Raw genomic sequence first — 23,489 nt, forward strand, 5'->3', positions numbered from 1 at the left:
TTAGTCACTGGACAACTCCTAGATCTGTGTGACATCTTTGATCAATGACTGATGAAATGTTGGCGATTTGGACAAATCCTGGACTGGTAACATATGATAAGCTCATTGATCATGTATATATCTTTTCTGTGTAGTGTGTGTTTCATAACAGTTAATAAATATTATTTAACCAGTGATCAGCAAACAGTGACCATATGAAAGCAGTGCAGTTAAAACTTGAGCTGAAAAAATACCGTCATACTTTTGTTTGGCAGCCTGGATGTTGGAAGGAACCTTTAAATCCTTAACCCAGGGTAATCTCCCAGATAACCAGTGCAGCATACAGAAAGAAAGAATTTCCAGATCCCCTCGTCTGGACGGGGCTAAGGGAAAGAAAAAAAATAGCATTAAAAGAAAAATGATGAAGTATCAGGCTACTTTTTTTTTAAAAGAATGCATTGACTATTAGTGATGAAATATGAAAAAGTAAAACGGGCGAAGTGTTTTGTTTGTTCAGCTGTATTAAAAGTAAAAACGCCCAGTCGTTCTGGCTTTACACCACAGACAGCCAAGTGACTTGTTGCTGGAGAAAGGGAGGGTCAGTTTTCTTACCTCCTCCAACTTCATCTTTCCTCAGTCTAGCCTGTCACATGAACTTGATCCCCATGGCCTCTGACATGATCCAGACAGCCCATAACCCAGCACCAACACTTTCTCAAAGAGCCAGGCAGTAAAAACAAAGAAAGAAATGTCTGCGGCTAAATTGCTAACACATGTTCCAGGAAGTCCATGGGGTCTACACTGGTCATACAGAGACCATTTGAGTGCAGACTAAACATTGATGGCCTTTCCTGTTCCATGATATTCGGAGGCTGGAGACTGAAAGATAAGACAAAACTGCCATCTAGTGTGAGTCATTGTACTCTCAGCCTTCACACTACAGCGGATTGTACCTAGACAATACAGATACCTTCACGTTATTATTTTCTTTCACACATTAGGCAGAATTGATGTGGCCTCAGCCAGCGTAAATATTTCACCATTAAGCGAATCATAAGAAAGATAATAAAATTTTTGGAATGTACAACAAAATAAATACTCTATGCTCCTGTAATTGTATCACAAATATAAACCAGTAAAGAACACTATAATTCACTGTGAGCAAGTTACACACAAAGAAATTCTGCGGAGAGGAAAAAAAAATTCACTAATGTCAAGAATGGGTTAAAGGCACAGAAAAATGTATAAGTCTAAGAAAAAAAATATCACAATGTGCAGATCTTCATTATTCAATGTTTAGGAAGTTCGGGTTTACGTGCCAGATAAAACCAGCTGATATATACACCTAGGAAAGTTTGTCGTTAAATTTTTTCAGCCGTAATTTAAAATTTGTTTTATTGTGTTATGAATATTTGGCGTGTTGCTTCTCGGGGAAAAAGGCGGCTAGCGATGTTTCAATCACTAAAGCAAGATTGTAGATGTATATTTTATCTGCTTGTGCAATTGAAGAGAAAGATGTAATCTCTTCCCCTGCTGCATGCGGTTGTTAAACCTGCAACATGTTTTATGGGCTTTCGTTAAGTGAATTCGAGAAAGTCACTCAGCAAACTTATCTTTTAATTTAAAAAGTCAACTATTAAAAGCTGCAGTGCCCACACATCATAACTGTTTTGTGTTATTCTGCATAAGTTATTACGGAATCAGAGGACAAGATTAGCCTTACATACATAGACACACACACACACACATTCACATACTCCATCTAAACTGCTATTAGGGTATGCGATTATTAAAGGCCCTTCAACCTAACAGAATGTTGTTCTGTCCCTTGGGTGCCGTTTATTTTCTGCACTGGCTTCAGCAGCGTCCTAATGCAAGACTTGGCTCTCGTATTAAAATAAAAACACAATCTCCACCACTTGCTGTTCTATAGCGATTTTATCAGCCATAAATCTCCCATTAACTGTGGAATGATTCCATTCATGCAAACGTGTTCACAAGTTCTTTTTCCATCATAGCAATACCATGTTACAGCCTTATAAATCCAGACCATTTGCCTGCTGAAACACTGTAATAATGTGTGTTTATGTGACTTTACATATAAGGATGTATAATAAATATGTGCAATGTGTATACAGTATGTATATATACACAGTATATACTGTACATAGTCTATTTGCACACACATTTTACAATAAACATTCTACACAATACATAGTACATGTTTTCGGCAGAAATGTATTTCACCCACTAAGAAAGAATGTTAATTAACTTATTGTTCTACATAAAATGTATGTTCAGCCAAAGCTTCTTTTTTTTATTTGGATACAGTGGGGAAGTATTGGAAAACCTGCTATATGGCTTTCTGGGCCTCCATAAGAGAGAATCCTCCTCACTTCCTGTTCTGCTGACAACAGTTGCACCAATCAGGATGTGTCAGAAATTCTATCAACAGCAGCCCAGACAGAAAGAATTTTTATTTTTTTTTGGTAGTGCAAGGCCCAGTTTACACCATGCTCGCATCTGAATAGCACAGTAATGTGCTGTTTGTTCCTGTGCGATTCACATGCAGTTCTGTGCAGTGCAATTTCAGCCCAATAATTTTGAATGGGCTGAAATCGTACTGCATTGCAAGTAATGCGTGCACTACTTTTTCAAATGCACTGTAAATGGATCACATAGTACTAAAAAGCACCAAGAGATCCAGTGCGGGAAAGCGCATTGTGTTTGAGACCTGCGTTTGGGGTGTCTTTTTACTTTTTATTGACACTGCAGATCACAAATGTAGTACATTTTGAATGTGGTTTGGATTGCACAGGAACGCACAGCGCGTTCCTGAGCGATTCAGATGCAGGCATGGTGTGAACCGGCCCTAAAAGCTAGCTCCATTGTCTTTTTTTATTTCTGCCCTCCCTGTTGCACATTATCCTTCACTTCATGTCTGGTGAAGACATTCGCACCTTGATAGTAAGGCCTCATGCACACTGGATGTTTTTTCAGCTGCTTCTAGGGTTGTGTGGCATTTTTTTCCTACTTCTAAATGCCACTGCATGTTAGTCTAGGTGTCCATGCACACAAAGACATTTAGAGGCGTTGAGAGACATAGACAATTAGAAGCAGAAAAAAATACTGCCAGTGCGTCCAGGAGTAGTGGCGTGTTGACAGTGTGTTTAGCACTTGAGCGTTAATTCATTTCAATTACCAGAATAAATTATTCTGGCCAAGTAAACGAATTAAAGCCCAAACGCGGCTAAACACACTTAACGCTTTCACAAGCGTCATTGTTTTTTTTATGCCAAAATGTTGCTGCTAGGAAGAAAGACATTTCTAAGAGACAGAGAAACGTCCAGTGTGCATGAGGCCTAAGTGTGGGAAAAGCTGTCCAATTCTAGCTATGCATGGCTTGGCTCCAAGTCCAATCAAATCAGTCGAAATTCAAGCCATTGGTGGTCCTGTTGGCACTTCCCGGCACCACAAAAGATAACTACAAAATTGAAGGAGCCGGGTGGAAAATTGTCAGCCGATCAGTGACTGCATCCTATCTGATGCAGTCATTGTTAGGGTATTCAGACAGCCGTGGATACAGCTGGTAGTGTTGATTCTATTCATTTCTCCCTTTCAGCCCACAGTTTGGTTCTAATCCTTCCCCAATCTATTGAAAACTCAAAAAAAAAAAGTTTTGAATGGACATACTTTAATAGGTTAAATAGCCTGTAAAATCTCCTAATGACTCAATTTCAAACCAGATGCATTGTCAAGCAGTTTGTTTCATTTTTATTTGGTGCTAGCAACATGCATGGCCATGAGAAAATGCATTGCTTTCAGTACAGGGAGTTATTATTGTACAGAATAAAGTGACAACACTTTGCACAGCACTTTAAAAAATAAAAAAGGCAATACAGGTACAATACAATTCAATATAAGAGGGTTAGGAGGGAGCTTAAAATCTAAACAGGATGGGGCTAAATGAGCTGATGAAGATAAGTACAGTTTTTAGAGGGAGGCAGGATAGGCCTCCCAGCAGAGATTACTTTTTAAGGATTGCCTGCATGTGGATAGAAGAGAGGATAGGCATAAAATTAGGGTAGGGAATAGCAGAATAAAGGGGGAGTCTGGAGAAGTCCTGGAGGCAAGCATGAGCGGAGGTTAGAATGAGTCTAGGCAGCAAACCAATCTGGGTGATATTTTGAGAAGAGGATGGTGATGCCGCTTTTGACAGCGTTGTGGATGGCTTAATGGCTTTATGGCTCCATGCACACTGGTTTAAAAAAAATGCTGCTCCAGAAGAGTTTAGTGTCTGTAGAAGCAACTAATGTTATCCTATGTGTCCATGCACATTAGGTAGTCTGGAGGTGTTTTTTTTTTAACTCCGCATTTAGAGGAAGAAAAAACCCTGCTGTTTTGTGCTTTTAAGGCTCCTAAACGCTAATGCAAAAAATGCTCAGGATTGGCTTTTTTTCTGCCAAAAACCCTGGCCGTTTTTTAAGCTAGTGTGCACGGCACCTACAGTGGATATAAAAAGCCTACACACCACTTTTAAAATGTCAGGTTTCTGCAATGTAAAAAAGGAAACAACTTTTTCCACCTTTAATGTGTGTACAATTCAATTGAAAGACAAAATGAAATCTTTTTTTGGGGGGGGGGGGTGATCATAAAAAAAAAACTAAAATAATGTGGTTGCAAAAGTGTGCACACCGTCTTATAACTGGGGATGTAGCTGTGTTCAGCATTAAGCAAACACATTCAAAATCGTGTTAAATAGGAGTCAGAACACACCTGCCATCATTTAAAGTGCCTCTGATTAATCCCAAATAAAGTTCAGCTGTTCTAGTAGGTCTTTCCTGACATTTTCTTAGTCGCATCTTACAGCAAAAGCCATGGTCCGCAGAGATCTTCCAAAGGATCTCATTAAGTACCTATAATAATAAATTGTTAAAAGGTATCAGTCAGGAGAAGGGTACAAAAGAATTTCCAAGGCATTCGATATACCATGGAACACAGTGAAGGCAGTCATAATCAAGTGGAAAAAATATGGCGCAACAGTGACATTACCAAGAACTGGATGTTCCTCCAAAATTGATGAAAAGATGAGAAGAAAACTCATCTGGGAGGCTGCCAAGAGGCCTACAGCAACATTAAAGGAGCTGCAGGAATATCTGGCAAGTACTGGCTGTGTGGTCCATGTGATAACAATCTCCTGTATTCTTTATATGTCTGGACTATGGGGTAGAGTGGCAAGACGGAAGCCTTTTTTTACAAAGAAAAACATCCAAGCCCGGCTAAATTTAGCAAAAACACATCTGAAGTCTCCTAAAAGCATTTGGGAAATTGTGTTATGGTCTGATGAAACCAAGGTTGAACTTTTTGCCCATAATTCCAAAAGATATGTTTGGCGCAAAAACAACACTGCACATCACCAAAATGACACCATACCCACAGTGACGCATGGTGGTAGCAGCATCATGTTTTGGGGCTGTTTTTATTCAGCTGGAACTTGTGCCTTAGTCAAGGTAGAGGGAATTATTAACAGTTCCAAATACCAGTCAATATTGGCACAAAGCCATCAGGCTTCTGCTAGAAAGCTGAACAAAGAGGAACTTCATCTTTCAGCACGACAACGACCCAAAGCATACATCCAAATCAACAAAGGAATGGCTTCACCAGAAGAAGATTCAAGCTTTGGAATGGCCCACCAAGAGCCCAGACTTGAATGCAATCGAAAATCTGTGGGGTGATCTGAAGAGGGCTGTGCACAGGAGATGCCCTCGCTATCTGACAGATTTGGAGTGTTTTTGCAAGGAAGAGTGGGCAAATATTGCCAAGTCAAGATGTGCCATGCTCATATCGAAAAAGACTGGGTGCTGGAATCAAATCAAAAGGCGCTTCAACAAAGTATTAGTTTAAGGGTCTGCACACTTAAGCAACCATATTATATTAGTTTTTTATTTTTACTTCCCTCCACCTAAAAGATTTCAGTTTGTTGTTCAACTGAGTTGTACAGTTTATAGGTCACATTAAAAGGTGGAAAAAGTTTTGAAATTATTTATCTTTGTCTAATTTTTTTACATTACAGAAACCTGACATTTTAACAGGGGTGTGTAGACATTTATATCCACTGTATATGCCGTTATTGGCATTTCCAATTTTATATGTTAGGCTAGTGGAGAAAAAGGGACAGCAGTCACCAAGCAGTTGGTAAGATGAATAAGTTTAACCAATGTATTGAAGAATGTTGGTCAAAAAGTCCAGCAGGCCGCATTTTGGGTATGCTCACCTACAGTTTGCAATTATAATAGAGTCAAGGCAATGCATATAAAATATGTGTTAATGCATGCGTTTTGGCATGAACAAGCATTAGGTTGTCTCTTACTTGTCTGAATTCAGTAAAGTGCAATCTGATTGAATAGGCTGGTGCACTCTGAACCATATCATTGCTTTCTGTGCTGCTTTTAATGGCTATGCCTCATAATGTGCAATCATAACATAGCTTTCATTTTCACATTTATAATACGAAGACACAAAAATCTTACTTGAGTTTAAGATCAAAATTGAACTGACAAGAGTGTACCAAGAAATAAAATAATCATCTGCACTGTACAATACAATCAGTAAGTAAAAATAGAGAAAGGCTCTTCACATATAAAGACTATTGATGTGCAATAAAGCAGGCGTGAATCTCCTGCAGAAATACTGTACAGTGTATCCACATGGGTATATTAACTGACAGTGTTATAAATCAGCATCAGTTTATAAGGCACAATAATTCTGCAACATGGCAAAAGCACATGCAAAACAACTATATCACAACTGTGTCAAATTTACACTTTGCCATTTGCTCAGTTTGTCAAGGGTGCACTAAGGTTAACAAACTTCAGTCAATACTGAGCCTACTTTATATATTTAGAAATTATAAAAAAAAATTATAAAAAAAAAATCTTGAAATGGGCATTAAAGAAAATGCTTTCGCTAAGCAACAAAGTACAAATCTAAAAGCAATGCACAAGTGTCTTTGAACTCTGGCTTGATTAATATGCGAATCTCAAGTTTTGCCAACAAAGCCATGGGCTGGATCACTCTCCTACAACTTCCTACAGGGCATTGAGGCCCCCAATCATATTAAAGAACCAATAACAGCAAGTTCTGCAAAAGGAGGGAGGAGTGGGCTAGTATTTGGATTTTTCATCTCAGTCAAGTTTTGCATATTAGAGAACCCATATTCAGGGGTCCTGCAGGCACTGAATGAGATGCTGCTTAAAAAGTGGGTGCCTGCATTTCATTTTTAGTGTTTACGAAAAGGATTTACTATAGCTGTGCTGTTGTGCCAAATTACTCACCATATATTTTATCAAGGTAGATCTACATCTCTTTTTTTTTTTAATCATAGCACTTTATAAATTTCAACACAATAACTAGAATGAAATACAGAAAATGAAGGGTCTTAGATTGTAAGCTCCAAGGAGCAGGGCCCTCCTAACCCTCTTGTATTGAACTGTATTGTTGCTGTATTGTCTCCCTTTATATTGTGAAGCTCTGAGCAAACTGTTGGCACTATATAAATCCTGTATAATAATCATAATATTTTCAAGATCATGGACATTTCAAAAGGAAACTTTTTTTTTTTTTTTTTAAATGGGACTATCCATGAAAATCAAATTCAACAATCAGCTATCTTATGAATTCAACAATGTGACAATTCTTTTTTTATACATTGTTGACTGTACTTTATTCCTATGAGTAATGACAAATGTGAGGTTACAAATTAAATTCAAACACAAAATAGGAAAAGATAGACGGTCATGTATTACAACTCAAAGAGGTACAAATTCTCTTTAAAGGTGAAGTATGTGATTTAGTTTTCGGTTTAAAATCATGCTTACCTAGGTGGATGCAGTATCGGTCCGATGCTGCATCTGTCCCCCCGCCAGCTCTACATAAGAGAACTCAGCAATTACATGACCGCTGATCACGGAGTTCTCACAGCCCCCAGAGTCTGCTCTGCCTTCCCAGCACTAACTGGAGTGCTGGGCTGTGGAGAGGGAGGGAGCAGATGGCTCCGGCTCTCAGTGGATTGGTGACAGGCTGAGCCAGGTGCCGCTCCAGACTCTGATATGGATCCTGACTTTGAAGTTGGAATCTTTTCCTGGCCGGGATTGGCTGAGTGACTTCAGCCTACTGTCAGCTAAAAACAGGTCACAGGAAAACAGAACAAACTGCACTCCTGTGATCCACAGGAGAAGTACAGCCACAAGAGCTTTGGCTGTACTTCTCCTTTAAGCATAGCAATTGTTAAAAATACCCATCATTGCTACCTTGCCCACCCTGCTCCACTGATGTTAAAAGAGGTTAAAGTAAACTTACTTTGGGATCCCACAACTGTAAGTCATGAGACCGGTCACTATGTGATCCCAGAAAAGCAGTTTCCTCAGTGCCTTCATTCTACCACTTGTGCCTTGTTGGTTAACTAGAAATAATAAAGCGTTAACAAAAGGGAAGGAGGCGGCCTTACTAAGCTCTTGACCACAGCAGCTGGATATCTGCATAATAGAACATGCTGCATTTCAAGGCTCCCAGAATATGTAAACATACATGAAGGCAGGCACCTCATCACAGAGCTTGGGTTGGGTATGGTAACTTGGTTTAGAAAGGGGGTGGGTCACATTTACATAGCAGGCCTACAGCAGAAAAAGGTCTGAACATTTTTACCTCAACCCATACCCAAATTATGAGAAATCTGTCATTGAGTTAACAAGATTGGTATTGACTTTATACTGCAAATATTATATTTATTATTAACAGTAAGAACTGGGTCTGAGCCAAATGTGAAGTAACCATTTGCTAAGCATGATCATACCTGGAACAGCATAAATATGGTACACACTTGGAAGAATAATTCCAGATTTTGCCCCTCTATTGCATTGTACTCACCAAAATTATTTTAAGAGTTACCAAAGACAATTTTTTAAACAAAGGACCAGTTTATTGTTCTCTGACCCCATTGCAGGCTGAGATTGTGCAGACCAGCTGGGGTCCTCTATTGAGCATGCTCTATTTCAGTTCCCTGCTAAGCTATTAATTTCCTCCTTTCTCTTATCTGTGCAGTCCACATGACTATAGAGTCACACATCTTGGCTTATACACAGTAGTAAATGACACTCCCCGAGTATTATAGTATGCTGATTGAATACATTCACTAAGAAACGTATTATAAATCAGTATTAAATATATCAAATGTAATTTCTAATACATGTAAAGTAAATAAAGAGCCTTGGATGCAGATGACATCTGAATAATATGAATGCTAATGTCAATCATCTCTGACTCCGCCTACACCATATTAATGCACAAAAAATACATATTTGATGTTCCATAAAGATTTATAGAGAGATGTAAAACAGTGTTTTAATATGTATAATTTAATTTGAATTAATTTGAATGCTCTTCTCAAAAAGCTTTTTTAGTCGTGTGACTGGCAGAACACCAATCATGGCTGTGCAGACACAGCCTCATACTACAGTAACAGAAGCTGCTCCCAAGGATCTTTTTCTACAAATGCCACAGAACAGGGAGAGATCATGTGAGCACACAACAGTAATGCAAGAACAAGGTACTTAGAGGATTTTAAACTCTTCACGCCGGGGCCTTCCGGTCCTTTAAGGGGTTTCAGACTCTAGGAGGTGGGGCGTGGTTTTAGGGTCATGTGACGGCGGTCACATGATCGGAAAATGTCCCGATTGCAACCTTACTGTGAGACACCGACATATATGCTGGGAGCGTGCAGGGCGCACCCTCTCAGCCAATATGTATTTTCAAATGGTACGCAAATATTGGTGTCAAAGCCCAGCCGCCGAAAGGCTGCATATTTACATATGTATGGCATCAAGAAATACAGTGGCATTATATATATATGATTTATGTGAATAAATTATGGCAATTAACACTTCTCTGTTTAGTACTAAGTTTCAGTTCAGTAGTTGATGTATGTTGGCTGCCAAAATTAAAGCTTTAGATACACAAATAATGTTCATCATTGTGTCTATTTAAATACACAAACCCATATTTTTGATCAATTTCTCCATTTTTAATACAAGGGTTCTTCAAAAGGTTTCCGCACATTTTAAAATATGAACAGTATACACTCACTGGCCACTTTATTAGGTACACCTTGCTAGTACCAAGAAAATATCCCCCACATCATTACATTACTACCACCAGCCTGAGGGTTGATACAAGGCAGGATAGATTCATCCTTTCATGTTGTTGACGTAACAATTGAGTACTGTCCGTGATACTTTTTTTATTTGCACTAACATACAATTTTGAGGACAAGCTTTCGGGGTATGTCCCCTTCTTAAAGGTCTAAGCAGTACTATTAAAAATCACAAAGTTTAAGCAGAATGTTAGAATGGATTGAGAGGAAAAAAAAAAAAAAAAAAGGGCTACAGATAAGATACATCAAAAGTGAGGGGGGGAGGGGGGATACAACACTCACACAGAGGGGGTCAAGTTTTAGCTAATAGATAGTCATAAAGCTGTCGGATAGTGGTTGAGGAATCCCATGTCCAAATTAAGACCGTTATCTTTAGTGTCAAATAGAATTATCATTCTTAGTTCAAATGTTTTTCTTTCCTGGATGGATTTAAATTTTCCTTTCAGAACTAAAATATTGAGGTCTTCCATATTGTGGCCTGGTTGTGAGAAATGGTGTCCTACAGGTGTGCAGAGGTCATCTTCTTTATGTTCCATGATGGTATGTCTGTGTAAATTCATCCGTGTTTGCAACCTCTGTCCTGTTTCACCAACATAAGATCCTTTGCTGCATTTTCTGCACTGGATAAGGTATACAACATTACTGGAGGTGCAGCTGTATGATCCGGAGATATTGAAGATCCCTTTTGAGTGTCTGACACTTTTTGATGGATTGATTTGGTTGCACAGCTTGCAGCGTTTCTTATTGCAGGGTTTGCTTCCATTATTTGTGGCATCATAATCAGAAGGAAGTTTCCTACTGATTAGTTTATTTCTGAGGTTGGGGGGTTGTCTGAAAGCCAGTATTGGGGGTTGCTGGAATATTTCTTTCAGAGTTCCATCCTCTGTTATGATGGGTTGTAAATCTTTGATTATTTTTCTTATCCCTTCTAGTGCCGGGTTGTATGTAGTTACTAGAGGTACACGGTTGTTTGTTTTTTTCTCTTTGTACTGAAGCAGATTTTCCCTTCGGGTTCTCAAGGCTGTGTTTATGCTGGTGTTGATAGTTTTGTCCTTGTAACCTTTCTTATGGAAGGCGTCTGCTAGTGTCCCAAGATGTTTATCTCTGTCTCTTGGGTCAGAACATACTCGGTGGTATCTGATGGCCTGACTGTGTATGATGGCACGTTTGGTGTGTTGGGGGTGGAAGCTAGAACTGTGGAGGTAGTTGCATCTGTCAGTGGGTTTCCTGTATATTGAGGTGTGAAGCGTATCATCCCTGATGTATACTGTGGAGTCTAGGAAGTTGACCTGTGTGTTTGAGTATTCCATTTTTAGTTTGATTGATGGATGAAAAGTGTTCATCAATGAGTAAAATTGTTTTAGATTTTCTTCACCTTCCGTCCATATGATGAAAATATCATCAATATAGCGAAAGTATCTGTATGGTTTTTGTTCCATGCTGTTCAGGAATTGTTCCTCCAGGTCAGCCATAAATAAATTTGCATATTGGGGTGCCATTTTACTTCCCATCGCAGTGCCCATACATTGAAGATAGATGTCCTTATTGAAAGCAAAGTAGTTGTGTGTAAGTATGAATTCAATGAGCTGTGTAACATCCTCAGCAGTGTATTTGTTGTTTGGTGAGGATGATAAGGATCTGTGACATGCAGCTAATCCATCCTTGTGAGGGATATTACTATACAGGGATACTACATCCATAGTCACTAGAAGTGTATTAGATGGTAATTGCTGGATGTTGTTGATCTTGTTCAGAAAGTCAGTTGTGTCTTGCAGGAAACTAGCAGTATTCATGACTAACGGTTTTAAAACATTTTCTACAAAGCCTGAGATTTGTTCGGTGAGTGTATTCATACCTGTTATGATGGGTCTGCCTGGATTTCATGGCTTGTGGACTTTGGGCAGCATGTAGAAGTCCCCGATTTCTGGATGATCCGGAATCGCATTTATAAGTTCTGAATGTAGGTGGGCTGGAAGTGTTTTAATGAGACCTTTTAATTGCTTTGTAAAGTCCTGGGTTGGATCATGATCCAGTTTTTTATAGTAGATGGCATTTTCCAGCTGCCTCTGGCCTTCTTGTATGTATTTGTTTGTATCCATCACAATAACTGCTCCCCCTTTGTCCGCTGGTTTGATGGTGATGGCCTGATTGTTGCGCAAATCGTGTATAGCCCTTCGCTCTAGTGGTGAAAGATTGTACAGAATTTTCTTTTGCTGGGTGGATATCAGGGATGTAGCTCGCAATCTGAAGCTATCAATATAGGTGTCCAGTTTGGGGTTGCGTCCTTGTGGAGGTGTGAAGCAGCTGTTCTTTTTCTTTGTGTAGCACTCCATTGTCCTAGGATTCCTTTCATTATTGTGGAAATATTCTTTGAGCCTTAGTCTCCTGAAGAAATCCTCCATATCTGACAATACTTGTAAATGATCCAATTTGGTGGTTGGGCAGAATGTAAGGCCTTTGGAGAGGATAGTTAATTCTGGTTCAGAAAGTTTATGATTTGACAAGTTGATGATTCCAAGTTCCTCTGTAATATCCACATTTTCAGTCGGGTCAGCATTTACACAAGGGATACCTTGGGATTCCCGATTAGATTCCAGGTCACTGATGGTAAGAGGTATAGATGTTGGGTTGCTTTTATGTTTAGGTTGTATCCAATAGGTCTGCTCTTGGTGCAGCTTCTGAAGTTTTTTTTGTTTCCCATTCATGGCAAGGAACAATTCCTGAACAGCATGGAACAAAAACCATACAGATACTTTCGCTATATTGATGATATTTTCATCATATGGACGGAAGGTGAAGAAAATCTAAAACAATTTTACTCATTGATGAACACTTTTCATCCATCAATCAAACTAAAAATGGAATACTCAAACACACAGGTCAACTTCCTAGACACCACAGTATACATCAGGGATGATACGCTTCACACCTCAATATACAGGAAACCCACTGACAGATGCAACTACCTCCACAGTTCTAGCTTCCACCCCCAACACACCAAACGTGCCATCATACACAGTCAGGCCATCAGATACCACCGAGTATGTTCTGACCCAAGAGACAGAGATTAACATCTTGGGACACTAGCAGACGCCTTCCATAAGAAAGGTTACAAGGACAAAACTATCAACACCAGCATAAACACAGCCTTGAGAACCCGAAGGGAAAATCTGCTTCAGTACAAAGAGAAAAAAACAAACAACCGTGTACCTCTAGTAACTACATACAACCCGGCACTAGAAGGGATAAGAAAAATAATCAAAGATTTACAACCCATCATAACAGAGGATGGAACTCTGAAAGAAATATTCCAGCAACCCCCAATACTGGCTTTCAGACAACCCCCCAACCTCAGAAATAAACTAATCAGTAGGAAACTTCCTTCTGATTATGATGCCACAAATAATGGAAGCAAACCCTGCAATAAGAAACGCTGCAAGCTGTGCAACCAAATCAATCCATCAAAAAGTGTCAGACACTCAAAAGGGATCTTCAATATCTCCGGATCATACAGCTGCACCTCCAGTAATGTTGTATACCTTATCCAGTGCAGAAAATGCAGCAAAGGATCTTATGTTGGTGAAACAGGACAGAGGTTGCAAACACGGATGAATTTACACAGACATACCATCAAGGAACATAAAGAAGATGACCTCTGCACACCTGTAGGACACCATTTCTCACAACCAGGCCACAATATGGAAGACCTCAATATTTTAGTTCTGAAAGGAAAATTTAAATCCATCCAGGAAAGAAAAACATTTGAACTAAGAATGATAATTCTATTTGACACTAAAGATAACGGTCTTAATTTGGACATGGGATTCCTCAACCACTATCCGACAGCTTTATGACTATCTATTAGCTAAAACTTGACCCCCTCTGTGTGAGTGTTGTATCCCCCCTCCCCCCCTCACTTTTGATGTATCTTATCTGTAGCCCTTTTTTTTTTTTTTTTTTTTTTTCTCTCAATCCATTCTAACATTCTGCTTAAACTTTGTGATTTTTAATAGTACTGCTTAGACCTTGAAGAAGGGGACATACCCCGAAAGCTTGTCCTCAAAATTGTATGTTAGTGCAAATAAAAAAAGTATCACGGACAGTACTCAATTGTTTCTGTCTCAAATGCACTAATACGGCTACAATCACCTCAAGCATGTTGTTGACGTCAAATTCTGACCCTACCATCTGAATGTCACAGCAACCAAACTGCCCATTCTCCTCTGACAGCAACAAGGCATTTTTATCCACACAACTGCCGCTTACTTGATATTTTCTCTTTTTCGGATCATTCTCTGTAAACCCTGGAGATGGTTATGCATGAAAATCCCAGTAGATCAGCGGTTTTTGAAATACTCAGACCAGCCTGTCTGGCACCAACCACCACGCCACGTTAAAAGTGACTTAAATCTCCTTTTTTCCCTATTCTGATGCTCGGTTTGAACTTCAGCAAGTTGTCTTCACCACGTCTACATGCTTAAATGCATTGAGTTGCTGCCATGTGATAGGCTGATTAGCAATTTGTGTTACCAAGCAATTGAACAGTAAAGTGGCCGGTCAGTATATTTGGATAAAACGTACGGAAACTTCTTGAAGACCCCTCGTACATTTAAATACATATTTTGTATTCCCGTTCTTTCATATTAGTATTGACTTTTTTTAGTGTCGCTAAGGTTGAGAACCAATGTTCTAGAGATAAGAATTAACATTTGGGTTATAAAATATTTAACCTATATATTTCATAGGCATGTCTTTTTTGGGTCTGTATAGCCCACTTGACACCTGAGGCAGTATTGCTGACTGATGAACTTTTATCTATGTATAACAGTTTTAGAAATAATCTGCCCACTATTCTGGAACAAGTAATAATCCTCTTTTTTTGGATATGTGAAATAATGAGACATGTGAATACATAGTTCAGCTTTGGGCACCGGTTCACAAAAAGGATATTGGAGACCTGGAGAAAGTGTAGAGAAGGGCAACTAAACTGACGAGAGGCATGAAGAAGCTTAGCTATGAGGAATGATTAGAGGAAATTAATTTATTCCCTCTTGAGAAGAGGAATGGAAGAGAAGGAGGATATGATCAACATGCATGGCTGGATCTAGGGTGCTGGGGTAGGATGTGCCCCCCCCCCCCAGATTCCAGGTGTGCCCCCCCAGGCCAGGCGCCCCCTCCCTCCCTGCATTCAGAGCCGGCCGCATCTAAAGTGATCAGTCCAGCCAGGAGCGGCAGAGAGAAGAGAGCAGGGAGGAGATGCGGGCTTTCTGTGATCTCCACCTCGTCATAACAGCGATCCTCCATACAGCAGGTTGCATAGGATCGCTATTACATCCGACAGTACAAGGCTTCATTACTCCCTCCCCATCCACATTTCCAAGACTTCAGCAGTCTTTGGAGGAGATGGGGGTGGGTAATAAAGCTGCGTACTGTCCTATGTAATAGCGTTCCTATGTAACCTGCTGTACAGAGGATCGCTGTTATGACAGGAGGTGGAGATCACAGAGAGCCCGCATCTCCTCACAACTCCATTACTCCTGCTGTTTCCTCATGTAAGATTGGGGGAGGGGGAGCTCATGGAGGAGAGGTGGGGGGGTATTTGTGCTGAAAAGGGTAATTGGGGGTGGGGATGTGTTAGGAGGCAGGATTGGGGAATATTTGTGCTAGGAGGGGGGAATTGGGGGGGGGGGGGATTTGTGCTAGGAGGGGGGAATTGGGGGAGAGGATTAGTGTTAGGTGGGGGGAATTGGAGGCGATATGTGCTACTAGGGTGATTTGGGTATGCAGGGATTTGTGCTGGGAAGGGAAATTTGTAGTCAGTTGTGCTAGTATGAGTAATTTCTTTGGGGGGAAGGGGGTTGTGGGGAGATTTGTACTAGAAGGCGGGATGTGGGGGGCAGGATTTGTACTGGGGGGTAGGATTTGTGCTGGGAGAGGAAGGGTTTAGGGAGGAGTATTTGCACTAGGAGGGGAGATTTGAGGAGAGCTAGGAAAGGTGATTTGGGGGAGAGCTGTTGTGCTAGAAATGGGGGGGGGGGGGGAATTTGTACTAGGAGGGGTGATTCTACGAGAGAATTTGTACTAGGAGGGGGGATTTGGGCAGAGGATTTACACTAGGAGTGGAGATTTGAGGAGATGATTTGTGCTAGGAGAGGGGATCTGTATAGAAGGGGGAATTTGGTAAAGGATTTATGCTAGGAGTGCAGTTTTGTACTGGGGCGAGAATTTGTACTAGGAGGGGTGATTCTAGGAGAGAATTTGTACTAGGCGGGGGGATTTGGGCAGAGGATTTACACTAGGAGTGGAGATTTGAGGAGATGATTTGTGCTAGGAGATGGGATCTGTATAGAAGGGGGAATTTGGTAAAGGATTTATGCTAGGAGTGCAGATTTGTACTAGGGGTGGTCGATTAGGGAGAGAAATTGTACTAGGAGTGGGGATTTGGGGGAGAGGGTTTGTACTAGCAGGGGGATTTGAAAGGAAAGAGGATGTGTGCTAGGAGGGGTGATTTTTGGGGCATGGAAGATTTGTTATAGATTGGGGGGATTTGAGCTGGAAGGTGGATTGGGGGGGAGGGGGCAAAGATCTGAGCTGGAGGGTGGGTTTGGACAGTGAGGATGGTGAATTTTGGTATTTTTGGTTTGGGTAGAATTTGGGCTTGCAGAAGGGATTTATGTCTAGGGGGTGAGCGTATTGATTCGTTTTTTGTTTTTTGTTTTTTCGGGGGGGGGGGGGGGCACAGTTTGTCACCTTGAGTGCTAGATGACCTTGTTCCAGTACTGCCCGCACTGCACACAAGGCACTCAACAGATCTTTTCCTCCCCACATAACACATAGCTGAGATCACATTCCTCATAGCATCAATCTGCACAATGTGTAGCTGGTTGCAGTTGTCATTCTGACCTGTGAAATTCCCTGATTGGATTAGCAGCTGCAGTAGCCAGCTACACACTGTGTGGAGGAATACTGATCTCAACTATGTGCTGTGTGGGGAGGAAATCTTAAGTGCCCTGCCAACAGTGACCCTGTCCTCAACTCTGCTGACCACTGTCTTCCGCCATGTTGACTCCTGTACCCTACCTTGCTAACCCCTGTCCTGTGCGCTGCGGACCCCTATCTTCTTTCCTGTTGACCCCTCTCCTCTGCCATGCTAACCCCTGTACACTGCCCTACAAACTGCCGACCCCCTGTACACTGCTCTATTGACTCTTATACTCTACCCTGCTGACCTTGCATCCTCTGCCCCTCCTGACATTTTTACTGCACCCCCAAATCAGACAGGCTACATTCGGCCCTGTCAGCATGTATAAATACATAAGTGGTCCATATAGTGAACTTGTAGAGTCAGTTATTCACTTTTAGGTCATCACAGAGGACAAGGGAGCGCTCTTTATGTCTGGAGAAAAAAAGATTTAGGCTACTTTCCACTGAGGAGTTTTCGAAGCGTTTGAGTTAAGAAAAAAGCACCTGAAAAGCTCAAGAAAAATGCTTCCCTATGTATGTGAATGTATATGTAAGTTTTCACACTGGACGTTGCGCTTGCAGTGTAAAAACTCCTGCTTGCAGCATCTTTGGGGCATGTTTGGGGAGTTAAAGAAAGTCCCAAAAATGCCTCTTCCCATTGAAAGCAATAGAAAATGTCTGAAAAGTGCCTCAAAAACACCTCTGAGAAGCGTTTTTAGTGCAGTTTTTAAGTCACAAGTCCTTTAAAAACTGCTCAGAAAGTGTAGTAAAAACGCCTTATGCGTTTTTGAGGTGGGTCAGTGTGAAAGTAGCCTTAATCTCCAAATATGGAAAGGTTTCTTCACAGTAAGAGCTATGAAAATGTGGAATAGGCTCCCTCAAGAGCTGGTTCTGGCCAGCTGAGTAGATTGCTTTAAACAAGGCCTGGATTCTTTCCTAAATGCACAATATAACTGGATATTAACATTTATAGGTAGAGTTGATCAAGTAAATATCTGATTGCCTCTTGGGGGATCAGGAAGGAATTTTTTCCCCTGCAGGAGAAAATTGGAGGGGGGGGGGGGGGACCTTCCTCTGGATCAACTGTGGGTATAGGATTGTGTATATAGCATTGGATAGTTTTCTTTTTATTGGTTGAACTAGATGAGAGTTGTGTCTTTTTTCAACCAGACGTACTATATGTAACTATATATGTAACATTCTGTTCTAGGATATCTCTACAGTGCTACACATTGGTTCAGTGGAGGGCTTTTATGTTCCTTTTATGCCTCCTCACCATAATGTTCTGGGATATACTTTCACTCACTTTGGAAAGATTTATGAATCACTTCCTGCTCTGTGTCTAGGATAAGAAGTGAGGGAAAACCTCACTAATCAGATATAGGTAACAACAACACAAAAAAGTGAGTTTTAATAACGCCATTCATTTCAAAACTACAAAAAAATTTAAAAAAGGCGGAGACCTTGATCTACAAGATCCAAGGTGCTCAACAGGACATAAAGATAAGTTTTAAATATATTTCACTTTATTGGCCAGGTCAAATACATATTAAGTCGTATTACAAGTAGAGACTAAAGGAAAACTGGTGGAGTTTTTATTTCAAGAATCTAGTTATTGTATATTTTTCACAGATCTTATTGACTTTTATATTCATCCCCTCCTGTATAGAGCAGAAGGTATAAAATAACCATATATCACCTTATTGTTAGCTCGTATGACCAGCATTCTTCCATAGTACTGTAAGCTGTTTGATAGGCATTTTATAAATTCGGACATTCATCACAATTATTCTGGACATGCACAAAAAAAAATGCTTATTTGGCGGAGTCTGAACAGCATTATCCATTCTCATCTGTTAACTCAAATGTACAAAAGTATATGATAGAAGGGGTTTACTAGCAAGGAATCCTTATAAAGATTCTTTTCCAAATTTCTTGTGCACAGCAAGCTAAATTAACATTTTAAACAGTACCGAAGGGACAGATATGCTGCTGCATTAATTTAGACCTGGGAGATGAGATGGCTCTCTAGTTACTATATTTGTGCCATGCATTATCAATGTACAAAGCAGCAGCTGTATGCATCAGTGGGGAGTTGACAATTTAAAGGTATACTCCAGTAAAATTAAATGTGAGAACAGGCTATTCTCCCAGAGTTTCTGTTTTCTCTTCTGGCATTGCTATAGCATTCAGGTTCATCCTGTTGCAGAATATTGCTTTGTTGTTATTTATAAAGTATTCCTCGAGCTCTATACCACCTCCTGTATTAGTTTGCACTGAACCAGGGGCGTCCCCAGGCAGGTGTGGGGGTGCGCGCCACACCGGGTGACACCTATTGCATGGGGTGACACCGGACCAGCTCCACGAAAAGGTATGTTTTAAAGCAAGCCGACGATCCCCGCAGGATGAATCGGATCTGCGGATGGAGCATAATGGAACGGAGTCCGAGCCATTATCCTCCCCAATCCACAGATCCGATCCATCCTGTGGGGATCGTCGGCTTGCAACTTATACGGGGTTAACTGATCTCTCCCCGACAGGGGCGTCCCTAGGGTTGGCGTCACCCGGTGCAGTAACACCCTCTCCGACGATCTCCGCAGGATGGATCGGATTTGCAGATTGAGCATAATGGATCGGAGTCCCATCACCATGCCTCCTTTGTATACCACTTGACATTTCCCAGGGCCTTTGCTCTCCATGTCCTGCACCCCCCTCCCTAATCTCAAAGGACTCTTTGAGAATGGATCTCACTTTCCTTATGTAGCCATTCAGCACATCAAGAACATATACACTCACCGGCCACTTTATTAGGTACACCTTGCTAGTAGCGGGTTGGACCCCATTTGCCTTCAGAACGGCCTTAATTGTTCATGGCATAGATTCAACAAAGTGTTGTCAATATGGACCAAAATCTCAGAGGAAATGTTTCCATGATAGCATCACGCAGTTACTGCAGATTTTGTCAGCTGTACATCTATGATGTGACTCTCCCAATTCCACCACATCCCAAAGGTGCTCTATTGGATTGAGATCTGGTGACTGTGGAGGACATTGGAATACTGTGAACTCATTGTCGTGTTCAAGAAACCAGTTTAGGATGATTTAATTTAGGATGATTTGAGCTTTGTGACAGGGATGGACAAGATCAGCAACAATAGGTAGGCCGTGGCTTTAAACAATGCTCAGTTGGTACTAAGGGGCACAAAGTGTGCCAAGAAAATATCCCCCACACCATTATACCACAACTACCACCAGCCTGAACAGTTGACACAAGGCAGAATAGATCCATGCTTTCATGCTGTTTACACCAAATTCTGACCCTAGCATCTGAATGTTGCAGCTAAAATCAAGACTTATCAGACCAGGCAACATTTTTCCAATCTTCTATTGGTCAATTCTGGTGAGTCTGTGCAAATTGTAGCCTCCGTTTCCTGTTCTTAGCTGACAGGAGTGACTTTATGCTGCTGTAGGCAGGTGTAGTTAATAAAGAGGCCAGTGAGTGGAGATACCACAGTTATGTAGAGTAGTTTACAAACCTTTTGGAAGGTAAAATACTTTAATATACTCATTATGTGTATAAGCTACATGCTTAGCTATTTGGTCTCAGTTTGTTGAATGGTTTTGCCATTTAAAAAGCATCTAAGTCCCAAATTGAACCAATGCATTTTCTGTTTAGTTTTTGTTTTTTTTAACTTTTTGAGTGGGTGAGGGATATAACCTATGTTTTATAATTTGTGACCCCCCTTCCTCCTCAAATGGAGACAAGGAGATGGGAAAAATCTATTTAGGTGAAACACTGACTTCAACGAAACACTTGTTTGTCAGAGGAAGTGTTAGAACCTCTGTTAGGTTATATCAGGGTTGTACAAACTTTCTAAACAAAGAGCCAGTTTACTTTCCTTCAGATTTTAGGAGGGCCAGACTAAGGCCAGTGGAAGAATAAAGCACCTTGGGAATTAAAAAAAATAATATACCGGTAAATAAAAACACAAGAAGAAAACACCCGTTGTCAGTAAGATGAGGAATACAGCCCCATCATTGGTATTAGTGGGAGAAACAGTGCCCCATAATTGGTGTCAGTGGAAAGAATAGTGTCTCATTGTTGATGCAAGTGGGATGGATAGTTTCCCCATCTTTGTGTCAGTGGAAGGAATAGTGCAGCATCATTGGTGTTGGTGAGAGGAATAGTGTGCCAACATTCTATCAGTGGAAGAAAACATGCCCCATCTTTGGTACCAGGGTATAGAAAAGGGCCTGATCATTGGTGGCAGTGGGAGGAATAGTGCTTCACTGTTGGTGTCAGGGGAAAGAATGGTGCTTCATCATTGCTGTGAGTTAAAGCATTAATGCCTTGTAGATTTGAGGAACAGTGCTCCAAGGGCTGGACAAAGGCAAGCAAAGTGCTGCATCTGGCCCAAGGGCAATAGTTTGAAGACAACTGGGTTGTATTACTGTCTGTCGTCTTGTCCCAATAACAATTGTTCCTATCATTTCTTGTCCAGCTCTTATTGGACAAGAAATGACGGAAGTATCTATTATTTTTCCATTCCATTTGAAGGAATGGAATAATAAGATTTTTTTAAGGTTTGATGGCATAGAGAGAAGCTAGAACATCTGTATGTTCCCACTGACGAAATTCACTGGTACTACTGATCCTGGTGATCATTGCTACAGGGAAAGACAGTGAGAAAGAATCATCGTTTTGGGACTGTCACACGAATCTGAGAGATCACTTTCAAGAGATTTCCTCTCACTTCTTGGAGAAAAGAAGACAGAAAACAGTTTTAGCTTTACGTATAATTTTAGACAATACTCAAAACAGTCATATTCTATTTATTCACATAATACATTTTGTAGAGAAAATTGAATAAGTATGACCTATTCAAATACTATTGGCTACATATCTATATATATTGTTTTCAGAAACTGATAGCCACTGTGAGTATTTGACGTTATAAAGGATACATTATATATTAGAGTTATTACCTGAAATATGACACTGCTCAGATAAACAAGATAATGCATCGCATCACATATTTGTGCATTCCAGCAGACAGAGCATACATTGTAGCTGCAAGCCTCTGTAAATGTCAATGATATGCAAGAAATGATGAAAGGTTTGAATTTTACAGGTGGCAAGCAGGGCTTTTTTTTTTCCAGCAGGAACATAGTTCTGGCACCTCCAGCACTGAATGTATGTAATGGCAAGCGGTGCTGGAGGGTCTACTGATGCTGGCTGGTAGAGGTCCACTCCAATGACACTCCAATTATATTGGAGTCATTGGAGTGGAATAGATCCACTCCAATGACACTCCAATTGTCATTGAAGTGGATCTATTTTCACGTGGGGAATCTATTGTTGGTGAGGTTTAACTGTTGTTGGTAGGAATCTATTGTTGAGGGAGATGTCTATTGGTGCTGACTGCTGGGAGATCTGTTGTTGTGGCTGGGGGCCTATTGTTGCTGGGGTGATATTTTGTTGCAGGTGGTCCATTGTTGTGGAGGAGGGGGTCTATTGTTGTGAGAGGATCTATTGATCTATGGCTCTACTTAACACCACAAAGTGCTACTTGATTCTGTATTCTCTCAAAGGAGCGGTACTGGGAGGTGTTTATGGGGTGGAACCAATGAACCAATAGATGGTGCTCGGAGGTGGGTAGGGGGCAGAGACAAGGGCGAGTCAGAAGGAGGGAGATCTTGCACCTATTCTTGGAGACAAAAAAAAAGCCCTGGTGGCAAGTAACTAGACAAAATAATCTCACTTTCTTGTGAAAATAGTCCCCTCAATCCTGTCAGGTGTTTTAAGTGTGCCAATCTTTTTTGTTAATTGTAGAATTCATTGATTTGTATATACCAGATACTACAGCCTGTGCTCAATTTTCAGCTGCTGTGCATCAGAACTGTGTCTTTTGTCTGCCCCTCCTCTCCCCCTGACAATTCACAAATGCTGTGTATTCTGTGAATGGTTGAAGGAATACCTGGCATTCTGTGAATGGCCAATTGGAAAGTAGGGGTGGTCGATAAATTACACTAACTCCTCTGTGTATGAAAGCCACAGTGACCAGAAATGCAGCACCGTTTGTATCCAGACCTTGTTTTCTCCCATCTGTGCACTCCTTACAACCCAACAAACACCCCCTTTCCTCTCTCTGATCACAATCTCATCACCTTCACAGTGTCCTCAGCTTCAAACACCTATCCCTCCAAGCAGCAAACAATTACCCTGCCCTGACCTGGCCAATTCTGTCTACAACAGTTCAATTTCATCCACACTAGACTCACTTGCTCCTCTAACTACACGAAGTATCAGACCCCGACCATTACAACCTTGGCAGACTGA

The 23,489-nt window shown here is 40.8% G+C and overlaps 1 protein-coding gene across 5 annotated transcripts in view; it reads right to left on the bottom strand.

The window, feature by feature from the left end:
• VRK2 (VRK serine/threonine kinase 2) overlaps positions 1–23,489 on the bottom strand; it is a 130,907-nt gene that overhangs the window by 59,482 nt on the left and 47,936 nt on the right. For all 5 annotated transcript variants that reach the window (XM_089669221.1, XM_089669220.1, XM_089669219.1 and 2 more), the window contains exon 9: positions 242–362. In XM_089669221.1, coding sequence (XP_089525347.1) covers positions 242–362 — 121 coding nt within the window. The remainder of the gene's footprint in view (positions 1–241; positions 363–23,489) is intronic.

Source organism: Staurois parvus, unplaced genomic scaffold, assembly GCF_062004578.1.
Source record: "Staurois parvus isolate SC_StPar_1 unplaced genomic scaffold, SC_StPar_1.0 ptg000070l, whole genome shotgun sequence".
NCBI classification, from domain to species: Eukaryota; Metazoa; Chordata; class Amphibia; order Anura; family Ranidae; genus Staurois; species Staurois parvus.